This window comes from Phalacrocorax aristotelis, chromosome 11 (assembly GCF_949628215.1).
Source record: "Phalacrocorax aristotelis chromosome 11, bGulAri2.1, whole genome shotgun sequence".
In the NCBI taxonomy this organism is placed as follows: Eukaryota; Metazoa; Chordata; class Aves; order Suliformes; family Phalacrocoracidae; genus Phalacrocorax; species Phalacrocorax aristotelis.
Window position 1 is genome coordinate 22,402,927 of NC_134286.1, and position 12,075 is coordinate 22,415,001.

Sequence of the window (12,075 nt, forward strand, 5' to 3'; positions counted from 1 at the left end):
ATGTCCTAAGTTTTGAACCCCCTGTCGAAATGAATATGAGATCTATGCCTTGTAAAAACCTCTCAAAATTGTTGCATTATTTATTTATATTCTGCTTCAAGGGCAACACTTTTCAAGCCAAGAGATGACACAAAGGAGCCCTGGGCTGTATAAATATAGAATCTTTTTATTTTTTTGGTTAATAGATACAGTACAATTTTTGACTACATAAGAAAGCGTTGTTTTCAGTGCATACATTCTTCAGACAGACAGGAACAGGGCAGACAAACATTCCTTAGTGTTTTGAGTATTACATGGCACTTAGTTTATTTTCTTTAAGTCCCTAGTTACTGGGTTTTCCCAGTTTTCATTAGCTGCTTTGACAACTCAAGGTCTAAGGAAAAAAGAATTGAGTAATAAGGATGTGCTGGCTCTTGTGGCCCAGGATTATTGGGCAGGACAACGGGACACTGCTCAGTGTGTCCACATACCACACTAGTCTTCCTGAAACCGTGGCCCTTACAGCAACACCTTTGTCTGGGGTCCAGCAAGTTTCCTCTTCTATGTTAACAGAAGATGAAAACAAAATGTGTAAAACAAACAAGCCAGTGCTTGGGCTCAACGCTTACATCCTGCGCAATGACTGACCCTTGATAGGGTCAAATCCAGAGGTCCTCCCTGAATTCTACTTGCATAAGATGGTGCTGGTGTCATTACTTTGGCAAAATTCTTTCTGGGTTTTTTTTGTGGTGTAGCATAAAACCAGGAAAACGGATCTCAGGGTTTGGCTGTTATTATTTGCAGGGAGGGTTGAAAGAATTATTGCTACCTTCTCTATTTTCCACTGACTTTGTGATAAGAAAAAAATTATAGGCTGATCTCTGAGTATGATACTGATCCTGGCTGACTCCTGTGTTTGGGGAGAACCCAATAATGCTTGATCTTGTTAGGTAACTATTTGCTAGTCATGTTTCCCTGCAAACGTGTCCCGGTGTTGTCCAGTTGGTGCTGATGGCCACTAGAGACCATGGACCCAAGACCGCACCCTTGCAGCTGGAGTAGGGCCAGATCAAATCTGTAAAGCAAGATGGAAGATGACAAGGCAGTGCCAATGCTCAACGTGAAGCATCGCTGAGAAGATAAGTGATAAACTGTTGACTGGCCACTTACAGGCTTGCATGCCGACTAACGTTCCTGCAGTATACAAGAGCATAAATACAAAGAGAGAAGTGCCTGGGTGCTCGAGGTTATCCTAGGCATTTACCAAACAGGTTAACTGAAGAGTAGTGTTTGTATTAGTGGGATGTCTTAAGCAGAGCAGTTTACACCTGCAGGCAGCCTTAAACACGTACATCTTCAACATTCAGTGGGTTCAAATTTCAGTGGTTTTGTTTGAGGCTGTTACTCAGACCTTAAGTTTTTATCTGACCTGCCTTGATATCCTGAGTAGATGGTGTGGGCCCAGCATCCTGGTTAGGACCCTTTCCTTGTAAGGATAAATTGGAAGAACCTAAGAGAAACCTCGTTGTTTGAGAAAGGATTAGGAGAAAGAAGAGATTCACATAGAAATTCACCAGTCTTGGTTTTGCTCTGGATACCAAATATTGAAAAATCAATAGATTAAAAAGCTTCTCTCATTCAGGGAAGGACACAGAAAGGCTTCTAGACAAACCAATATAAACTAGTTTCCCTTGCCCATATTGGAAAACTTTTAATGTGAAAAAAGCTTGCTATAGATTATTTAGTTCAGCCTCTGTAAGACCAGAATATACAGGAAATTGCAGAGCGACATGAGTCCTATACCTGACCTTATTCAAAAGGCAGAGAAAGGCAATCCAAAGGGACTGTGAAGAGTGAATATTGAGAAATAGAGGAAAAGTTGAGAAAAGAGATGGGAAACCAGACTCTTAAAAACACCAGCCCGAACACTGACATGCAGGTGAAGGCACTAATCCTTGGACACCTGTGTGGCAGGTGACTGTTGGAGAGAAGAACACCACGTTTCTGTGGTGAGCTCCGAGTTCCTTTGCCCGAATTCTCTGGGGCCGCAAGCAGATGAGAAGGGTAGGAGTAAGCACCATTAAAGAAAGCAGAGGTACGTGTTAATATCAGATACCATTGAGCTCAGTCGGGTTAGATAAAGCAGGTGGCTGACAGGAGTTGAATAAGAATCCCTGAGAAGTCTGAAAAAATAATAAACATCACATCTTTTAAACAATTTGGCCCCTTCTGATCCTGTAGCCGATACACCAGCCTTGAGTTAAAACAGAGGCAGTGAAAATTCCTCGCCTTTACCTTAAGCTGCATGGTGACACTTCCAGGAATGAGATAAACCTGCCAGGTTCCTCCAGATCCCTGTTTCCTTACTGAAACTAAATAACGTGGAGAATGAGTGAGAGCCAGAGATCCTCGCAGCCAAGAGAGGAACCGCTATGAAATGGCACTAGTAGGGTGCTGTAAACTGGAGCCTGGCCCGCAAGCATTAGTGAAATGTTTAGTAACAATACTTAACTCTGTTATGTCTGGGTATCTCTTCCTCTTTTGACTAAAATGTTACAAATTTTAACAATATAAATGAACCACTATATTTGTTTCTACTGGGTAAACTATATACATCATTGTAAGAAAAGAATAATTAAATTAAGGGAGGAGAGAAAAGGACAAACAAAATATTAGTAAATAAAATAGAAGACATATATTCAGTAATACTTTTCAGGCAATATTTTTGCTTGTTACATTTACTATAAGGAGGAAAAAAAAAATCTTCCACTCAAAATAAACATTGGAAACACATCTGCCCAAACATCAGTCGCTCGTCATTTCCAGAGCACTTGGAGGCCATTATTGCGGGTTCAGAGGGTATCTTTGCTCTCTGAAGGAACGGCCATCGCTACTGCTCGAGACGGCCGTTGACTTTGCTGCTGCAGCGGAGCCCCCAGCGCTTGGGGCCGTCAGCCCAACCGGTGTTTTCAAATGTGTCTTGAGCGCTTGAGGCTGCGCTCTGTTTTCACACCAGCTCGTGCGATGCAGAAGGGCCGACGCACGACACTGGGAGCCTCCAGGGGACCTGGCCGCCAGCGTTCCGTTACAGCCTCCGCTGGGGCCCTGTGCTTCGTGTTCCTCTGCTCTCGGAGAAACCTCGGCAGTTCACGCGTGATAAAGCAGAAAGACGATATGCTCAGCTCGCTTCGAAGCAGACAGCTCACACAGCAGTGTTTTCCATTCTTTTTCAAAATACAGAGCACTCTTGCAGGGTTTTTTTCCTATATGTACTTACTTTAAAGTTTAGAAGCAAAGGGTTTTAAACACTGTCATCTTCTTACCCTACAGAACGAGGCACAATAACAAACCATCTCACACTGATGCCCTTAACGGTAGAGCCAGACAGACTGTCAGCACCTTTTTTTTCTTTGTGCCACATGAATAAATTATTTCCAAAAGAAGTGATTGATTATTTGATCGGAGCTAGAGACAGTTAATGTACTGTTTGATGAAAATCTGATCCAGTGAACTTTCTGGGACTCCTCAGATGAATTCCCTCCCAGTAGCTGCTTCTGTTCTACAACCAGCTCTACTTAATACATAGGTACTAAAATACAAAGAAGTGCAGAAGTGACCATAAAGCAACTACAGACCGCAGCTTGCAGGTCCTCTATGAACAAGGGGCTCGTGAGTTACCGAAGGTGATTTCCTTAGTAAGTCGAATCTGAAGTCGAGGAGAAGTGCAGTTCCCAAGAGCCCGTACTTCAGATGCCTTAGCATTCACAGTTAACGTGGTATGGGGTGTGGAGATTTGTTTCCCCCTCTGATAATACCTGAGGCTTGTTTGTCCTTACTTCAATGTAACCAACCGTAACTGATTGTCCAGAAATGTTTTCTTCACTGCCGCGAGGGTGTTCAGGCTGTCTTCGCCAAGGTAACACAATTGTTCTGCAAGCATTGGATTTCTTTTTTCTTCCTTTAGTTTGTAGTCATGAGGAAAAATTCTTTTTCTCTGCAGAAGCCAAATCAGTGTCAAGACTAAGAAGAAAAGAAAGGGGTTGTGCAGACCTGGGAAGAAACTGCACAGAGTCACTTATAGATCTAGGTTTATAACTTAGGAGATTATAGCCTTGACTGTCAATGAACATCTTTCTCATCCTTGCTTTTTATACTTGCAACCTAGCTACTTTTTTCCCTTCCTGGATTTCTAAAGTCAGCTCTGATAGTTACATAGCACATTAAATGACAAAGATTTGCTTGTCTTTGAAGTCGTTGTGGGAGTGGAACAGGGTACGTGTGGGACCTGGCTGTACGTACTTGCAGCCCAACAGTCCCTGCCACAAGCAGCTTTTGGCGGGGGCGGCGGGGGGCAACACGCTTTGAGTTTCTCAAATGTGAGAACTTGCCATCCGTTCAGTCCCGCGTGATCAGGCTGCAAAAAAGAGCTTTGAATTACCATGAAGGGTTTAGATGCAGAGGGCGTTGCATATCATACCAATTTTTACCTTGGCAAGACAGCCAGAGACAAATACGTGTCACATATGCTTACAGTTCAGCATGGGCTAGTGTTCCCCAGGATCAAACTGGGCATCTGCCACAGAACCAAAGGAAATGCCTTTTTTTTTTTTTTCTTTTTAGTAAATAGCCTGTGTGCAGAAAGGAAACATAAAAATGCTGCTACCCTGCTGGTGCCTCAAGGGTGTATGTGCGTTTATGTGTAACTTGCATGTTGTTAATGAGTATTTTACGCACGTTCACACAAACATGTGCGTGTGCGCTGGGAAATTCTGTCTCTCTAAGCTTAAGAAGGTTCTTATTTAAGGCAGTGATTTTTGCCTTGCAATCATTACAGATGCATCTCCGTCAAGGTTCCTTATTGCATGTGTGCTAAATAAATTGCTCTTTGGGCAAGGAGGAAACACAGGGAAAGAGATTTAACCACATTGTATGCCCTGATGGCCCAAAAGACCAGCCTGCCTCTTGATGCATGAGTACTCTCTGCTTCCTCTGTGCCTTACCATTTTAGTAGTGTATCCTACAGGCAGTGGAAGTTACTAAATCGCATATTATAACCAAAATATTTTGGATTTCAAAATATTTCAGAAGTATTTACGGAAGGTAAGATCCCAAGTTAAGAATGATGTCTCAATTTTGGATTTTCTCCACAAGCAAAGCATTAGCATGTATAGCTGTTGTTTTCAACTGATCCCTTACAGCATCGTACTAAACAATCCCTGCAGGATGCGGGCAGGACCAGTAGAACGAATCTTGTTTTTCACAACTAGCTTGACACGATTCTTGGCGGCTCTTGTGGAGTAAAATGTGAATGAAGGAACTCGTAAATCTGCAAATGCCACTGACGAGTCCCAGCTAGGGGCGGAAGGAGTGAAGCAGTTCTGGGTTACAGCTCCTACTTAACGATTCTCGTAGACAGAATTTTAATTTACTGCGTGTGTTGCAATAGGCCTTTAAAGATAGCAAAGAAGATGCTTCTATTCACATCGGAGATGTGCCAGAAGAAACACATGAACCATTGTCCTGTCAGATTTCCCTTCTGTTTTCACCCAGCCTCTTTATCCAGGCATGGAGGCCCGTAAGAATCTAGCATGGTTGAGAGCGGTGCAAGATGCCCTGTGCCAGGCTGGGCTGATTACACTGGAGGGGCCGAGTAGTGAATGACGGAGTTGTAATCCGGGGGCGGGCTGTGGCATTCCAGGTTTGGATCCATAGGAAGGAGAACAGAGTCTTCCAGTGTGAAGTCCATGGTGTCCTCTTCTACCTGCGCTGCTGGCTGGTATTTGACAGCCTCGCGCTCGTGATCAGATAATATGGATTCTTTGCTCTTGCTAACAGCTCTTCGCCTGTGGAGAACAAACAGTATAATGCATTGACCCTGTCTCCATAAGGTTTTGTCTCTGTGTGTAATTAACGGTCAAAATAATTAAAAAAAATTAAATATATATATATATGCAGCATTTCAATTTACCTTTGCAGCATCCTGTACGACAGCGACATTTTACGGATTGGATAAGGGAACTGAATTGGGTATTTCAAATAACCTGGTGTTTTAAAAGTCTATGTAGGAGTAAATCCAGGAGTCCTGTCGCCTTGTAATTTTAGCCTACCACATTTCAGTGCACTATATATATCTTAGCTATAAATGCACCTGTCCTATACGTACAATAATCTCTTATTGTTCTGACACAGGTCAGTAAAAATTTGACTTTTCTGAAAGCAGAACTGAAGGCTATGACTTCAGGTATAATAAAAGATGAAATAATGAATAATCTATGACTGACTCTAAAATGATACTGAAAGCAAGAGCGTGTGTTGAACACCCTCTTGCAGTGTAGGGCAAAATCTTTCTTACATTCTCTAGCCCTTTAAAATTACTGAGCAGTGTGCTAGCGAAGGGCAGCGCTCTTCAACATTACAACTGCTGGCCTGTAACTGATGCTATTAAGGAGAGCCAGCTTTCATTTTCGGCTGTCTTCTCTTATTATAGGTGATGAAGGCGGTGGGAGAGAAGCAACTTGCATCACATGGAGCAACCTCACTCTTAAAAGGAGAATGCTGGAGAGGATTTGTATCACAAGGTGACCTTGAGGAACAGCAAGTGTTGTGGAGAAAAAAAGAAGGTACTTTCTGTCATAGGCTGCCTTAAAAATACTGTTTTGTTAAGCCTGGTTTCTTCCATCTGAGGAATTCATTGGGAGAGGTCTGGATAATTGAGGTTTGGTTCTCAAAAGGATCCCAATGTCAGAATGGCTTTTGAACTTCTCCACTTTGCTTAGGGACCCTGTAACATGCATCTCTTTGGAATAAGCCTCGCTCACAGACTGATTATGGCGTTGCTCGTGTCTCAGTTCAGAATGACTGATGAATGTGCCTGGGGGAATTCAAAATCAGGCAGTGCTCAAGCACTCTGTGTGTATATTTCATGTGTGTTTAAAGGAGTATGAAGCTTCAGACTAATGACCCTAAACCAAATCTGAATAATCAATAGTTCATCAAAGAATTGTATAATTCATTACACTTGTTTTATTTGTACTGCTGCAGTGCTTACAGTCCCCAACAGTTCATCAGGGATTCAGAGTGTGGTGCTTTAGAAAGAAAGCAAAGCCTGTTCCTGCTCCAGGAAACGAAACAACAGCTAAGAGACAAATACAGTCATTGGAGCAAGGGGAGCAAAAATCATGAGTAGGAAAAGTAGCAGATCCAAGACCCCAGCTGTGGGTGCTGTCATGTTGCAGGCTTACATGCAGGTTGATGCTGCAGGTTGATGATGACAGAACTGTAATATAAAGTAGACCCAGCTCCTTTCAACTATGAAAGGCTAAATATGTCCTGCTAGATGATGCTCCTGTGACTTTAGAAGTTGTGTTGTCTTGCCTCTGAAGGTAGTCTCCATCTGGAACCGGTCAAAAGCCACAAGCTGCAGATATCCTCAGTCTGGCTGACAGAACTAGTGCCAGTATCTTTACTTCAAAATTTTTGCTCATTCTGGAAAGGTCGTGAGTGTGTGGTGCATTGGCTAGAGTAGGGCACTGGTTTATGATCTGTGCACAACCACACTGAACCGCCTGTAAGGTCCAGCTGCAAAGTGTCCCTGTAGTTCTCTTCTTGGGGGAGTGTGTGGAGTGGGTGATACTCTGTATATCCATAGTCTGTAAAGCCAGTTATTCTAAGCCAGGAGCTGAGATGTTCGGCCAAATTCAGACATAACAAAGAGCCTCAACTCTAATCAGCTGCAATGGGTCATTGGCTGCTTCGTAGCTGGCCTGATTTTAGTGTGCTGTGGTGGCTTTCCACGGCATGTTTGTCTCTAGGAAGTGAACCCAGGACCCCTGAGTTGGAAGAGCCAGCCTACCATGTCTTGCACATCTAGAATAAACTTGCGTTCTGTGACTTCTAAAATGCAAAGGCAGAGACTATAGATTAAAGCTAATGTTACTGTGCTTTTAGACCTATACAAGGCATTGAAACCAAACCTGTTGAGTAGCAAAGCAGAAACTCTAAAATCAATAGTAACCCTGAGAACTTCAACAAAAATGTAGCACTATCTAAGTTTTCCCTCTTTGTCCAGAGGAAAACATGAGCGGAAACTTCTGTACACTGTACATTTGGCAGCTGTGCTTTTCTATACACACACACTTTCCTTGTAGATAAATTCTTCCCTGGCATGAGCAATGGAACCACAACTTAGCTTCACTGTTTATTTATGTATTTTCCTTTTTGTTGCTCAGTTCTGTTGACTCGTGTCAGACAATTCCATGGATGCTCTGGCTTCTAATTTGCCAGGTATTAAAGTTGTCAGTGGAGACAGAGAGAAGCTTGAAAGTATCTGTTTAACTTGGCCCCCAGCCTGCATATCTCAGAGTGCTGGAGAAAAAGAAATGTTGTTAGGGTTTAGTTTGGCCACACAATGGGAAATTTTCGGACTTGTGTAGACTCCCAGCAAGTGTTCTTGTTAGGTTTCTGCCCCTGTAGGTCAGGAGACTGGATATCTGGGAATAACTCTGCCTGTCGCTGAAATCCTCCTGGTGTTTGGAGAAGGACTCTTAAATACTGACATCTAATGTTTGCTCCAAAGACAGAAAGCTGATGAGTTAGGTCAGAAGCAAGTTTTGTCATTAGCTGTCTTATGGCAGACCAAAATGCAATTAACTTTCAAAACTATTCCTTTCACCTAAATGTATTTCCTAAATGAAAGCTATCCAGGGGTCTTTGCATTTTCCCTTTTAATGCTCTGTATTACTGACACTTTAGTCTTCTCTGTTCATGCTCAGCAACAGAGAAATGTACATATGCTTGGACTGTATATTGGAAAATGAGACTTCAGCATCCCTTTTCTGTTTGCCCTTGAAATCTCATTTGGTACATAGAAACTGCCACGCTGCATCAGACATCAGTCTTGCCTCCGGCAACGGTCAGTATTTGATGCTTCAGAAACCCCTTTATGCTCTGATCCAATTGTACTACCCTGTGTAAGATAGGAAAATTCTCCCTGAGCCCCACCGATAAACATTTTCTGACTGAAGGCATTAGATTTGATTAATCACACAATTATGCAGTTACAGAAGTTAATAATGGTTATGTAATTTAATAATTTCATTAAAAGCTAGCCATTACTTGGTTCAGTGCTTCTCCTGGTTGGCATTACACTGCCCCAAAAGGTATTCCCTGACAGATTTTGCCTCTGCCTGACTTCTGAGTGCTGCAGCTGCAGAAGCCGATAAAAGAGATGTTCAGTCTTGATAAATCCGCTCAGAACTGTGAATGTCTCAGCCCGGTCCCACTTGACTGTCAGTATTCTCACCCCGGAACGATACTGAAGATTAGGGGCGTGAATACCCTGGCATTCAGCTGAAACACATTTGCTCACTGACCCAAGCTGGTCACATTTTACACAATGACCAACCTGAAAACTCGTTTGTCCTTGCAGGAATGTGTACTGTCTGGGGCAGGATAAGGGGAAGGAGGAGAATCTGAACGCTGCCATTTCCTGACCTCAAACAGATTTTGTAACCTAAAGGACCCTCTTTCCCAATGTGCACGTTTCTGTGGAGCGCTGGATGGGGAAACATGTTCCGCAGAGCGTGGTGAGGTGGCTTCAGCCTTGTTTCATAGGCTGAGACTAGAGTTAGCCAAGGCACGGCCCTGGGCTCCTCTCTTTCAGAAGGATACCTACAGGTGAGGGAGGTGTACGGGGAGAAGTACAGAAGTGGTGAAAGCACTGGAGGAACCAGTCCTAGGAGATTAGAAGAATGCAAATCGGTAGCAGCAAGTCGCCTAAGAGTGACATTTGTAATTACCAGCAAATCTTGCTACTCTTCAGGCTGTATTTCTTTAGTGTCCCTGGGCCTGGTGCCAGTGTCGAGTCTATTAGACGTAAAACCAAATGAGGTGGAGGAACCTGCTGGTGAGGACCCAGTATTGATAACTGAAAGCCTGCTGGGTCTGTAAACAGGACTGTATCAAGCAGCCGGATTATCGCAGAGCATGGGCTCTCTGCTGTTGCATGCACGTGTAGCGTGTCCGTGTGGGGCTGCAGGATGGTTAGTAGGTCTTGTGACCCAGATGCAAGCTTGGACAAGTGCATTGCAGCGTGGTACTGTGGGTAGCGAAAGCCAGTGGCAGTTCCTGTTTTTACTGTGCTATGTCAGAATTCCTGGTACAGATGAAGCTGAAAAGTAGGAATTAAACTAGGTGAAGGAAAAGTTAGCCTGAATATTAAGTAATCTTTCACAATATTTTTGAAGTTTTCTGGAGACGTGACAAAGTTGTTTAGAAGATACCACAGAGGATAATACTGTAATAGCTAGAAGGCCTAAATCACCTAATGAGACTTTTTCATCCTGCTGTACGAACCAGAGATTTTGGTTAGAGCTGGAAAAATACTGAGATCATCAAAGTACTGGGAAATCATAACTGGAGCTCTTTATTTTATGTGAGAGGGAGCCGGTTTCTATTAGCCTAAATCTCAGGGTCAATGACTTGAAGAGGAGCATGGAGAAGGAGAGATGACTGCAAGATCACCCTATCCAGCGAGGGACTGCAGTACCATGTGTAGCACTTATCCCCAGCGCTGTGGAGCAGCTCTTATTGCTTTGCAATAAGGCGCCCAAGTATCTTGCCCTCAGTAGGAAAAACTAATAGACTGTTGTGTCGATGAAGAAATCCTGGCCTTGTTCAGAAGCTGTGGTTAGGGAAAGATGAGGAGTTGGGCCGCGCGTTGCCAAGTAGAGCAGTTTGTCTCATGACCGCATTCATAATTACATGCAGGAGCTTCAGGGCTTTTAAACAGCTTTCATAGGTGTTTAATGAGGCACAGAGTAAGAGTGATTAATTTTTTTAATTTTTTCTGCAATGAGAGAAATAAAAGGATTATTTTTTCTTCTGATTCACAGTTTGCTTTAATAAATTTTAGATGGGATGCTGTGCAGTAAGAATTTAATCCTGGGTTCCCCTCTGGCAGTATCAGTGCATCAGTAGTCTACTGGCATGGAGAACTCAAGGGGTTAGGATCAAGAATTCATTGTTTTGAAACACTTCTACATACAAAGTACAGCTAGCATAAAATTTTAAGAGGCCAAAGCCACCCACTCGTTATCCGTCCCCTTGCATGTGTGGCAAAGTTGGTCAGCGGTTGCTGACACTAGCTCCAGCACTCAGAATGCACTGAGATGAAAAGCACTGCAGTCAAAACCAAGCTGGGGACCACAGCCTTTCACAATTCCCCTTTTAGTCCTTGCCACTGTAAGCAGTACAAGCCTAGAAGAAGGTGGCTTACATAACTCCCGAGTAGCTACTCACATCAAAGGTGCTTATATTTTGGAGAGCTCAAGACAGGTCATAGTGCAAGGTGCCGCCTGATACAACATAAGTACATGCGCCATGGCTCGTTTTGCTGAGGTGGTGCAAAAGAATTCTAGCCCAGTCAGCTGGGTTGCGTTTCTGGTGGGCACCTTGCACGTGGATATGAATGCCTGATGCTCTGGAGCAAAATCAGTTTGTTTCAATATTATTGACTTGCCTTAGGCCCAGTTTGGCTTTGGCAGAGGTAGAGCCCTCACAATGTGATCTGGATGTGGCATCCAAAGCCCAGAGCGTATCAGCTGAGCCTCAGTCAGCTGGTGTCATGGGACTTGGCCAGAACCAGGCAAGTAATTTCAGAGCAACTGAGGATAATTGGGTTGGCGGCAGGAGAAGCGAAAGGGATGGAGGGAGGGCAAATGAGCCGATATCAAACCTATTTTTGCTGTTTTTGGCTGGCATAGAGTTAATTCTTTTCACGGTAGCTGGTACGGGGCTGTGGTTTGGAGTTGTGCTGGAAACAGTGCTGATAACCCAGGGATGGCTTCGTCCCTGCTGAGCAGGGCTTGCACAGAGGCAGGGCCTTTCCCGCCCCTCACCCACCCCACCGGCGAGGGGCTGGGGGGGCACAAGGGGCTGGGGGGACACGGCCGGGACAGTGACCCCAGCTGCCCCCAGGGCTGCCCCACACCACACGGCGTCACGCTCAGCACACGGAGCTGGGGGAGGAGGGGGAAGGGGGACGCTGGCAGGGATGGCGTTTGCCTTCCCCCGTCACCGCTAGGTGTGATGGAGCCC

The 12,075-nt window shown here is 44.1% G+C and overlaps 2 protein-coding genes across 3 annotated transcripts in view; one reads left to right on the forward strand and one right to left on the reverse strand.

Annotated features, from left to right (window-relative positions):
• Positions 1-12,075, forward strand: part of LOC142063012 (uncharacterized) — a 313,397-nt gene that overhangs the window by 103,580 nt on the left and 197,742 nt on the right. Inside the window, exon 8 of the mRNA XM_075106291.1 lies at positions 6,467-6,599. Within this exon, the coding sequence (XP_074962392.1) occupies positions 6,470-6,599 (130 nt within the window). The 5' untranslated portion in view covers positions 6,467-6,469. The remainder of the gene's footprint in view (positions 1-6,466; positions 6,600-12,075) is intronic.
• LOC142063009 (vascular endothelial growth factor receptor kdr-like) overlaps positions 147-12,075 on the reverse strand; it is a 142,134-nt gene continuing 130,205 nt past the window's right edge. For both annotated transcript variants that reach the window (XM_075106285.1, XM_075106284.1), the window contains exon 30: positions 147-5,822. In XM_075106285.1, coding sequence (XP_074962386.1) covers positions 5,612-5,822 — 211 coding nt within the window. In that variant the 3' untranslated portion in view covers positions 147-5,611. The remainder of the gene's footprint in view (positions 5,823-12,075) is intronic.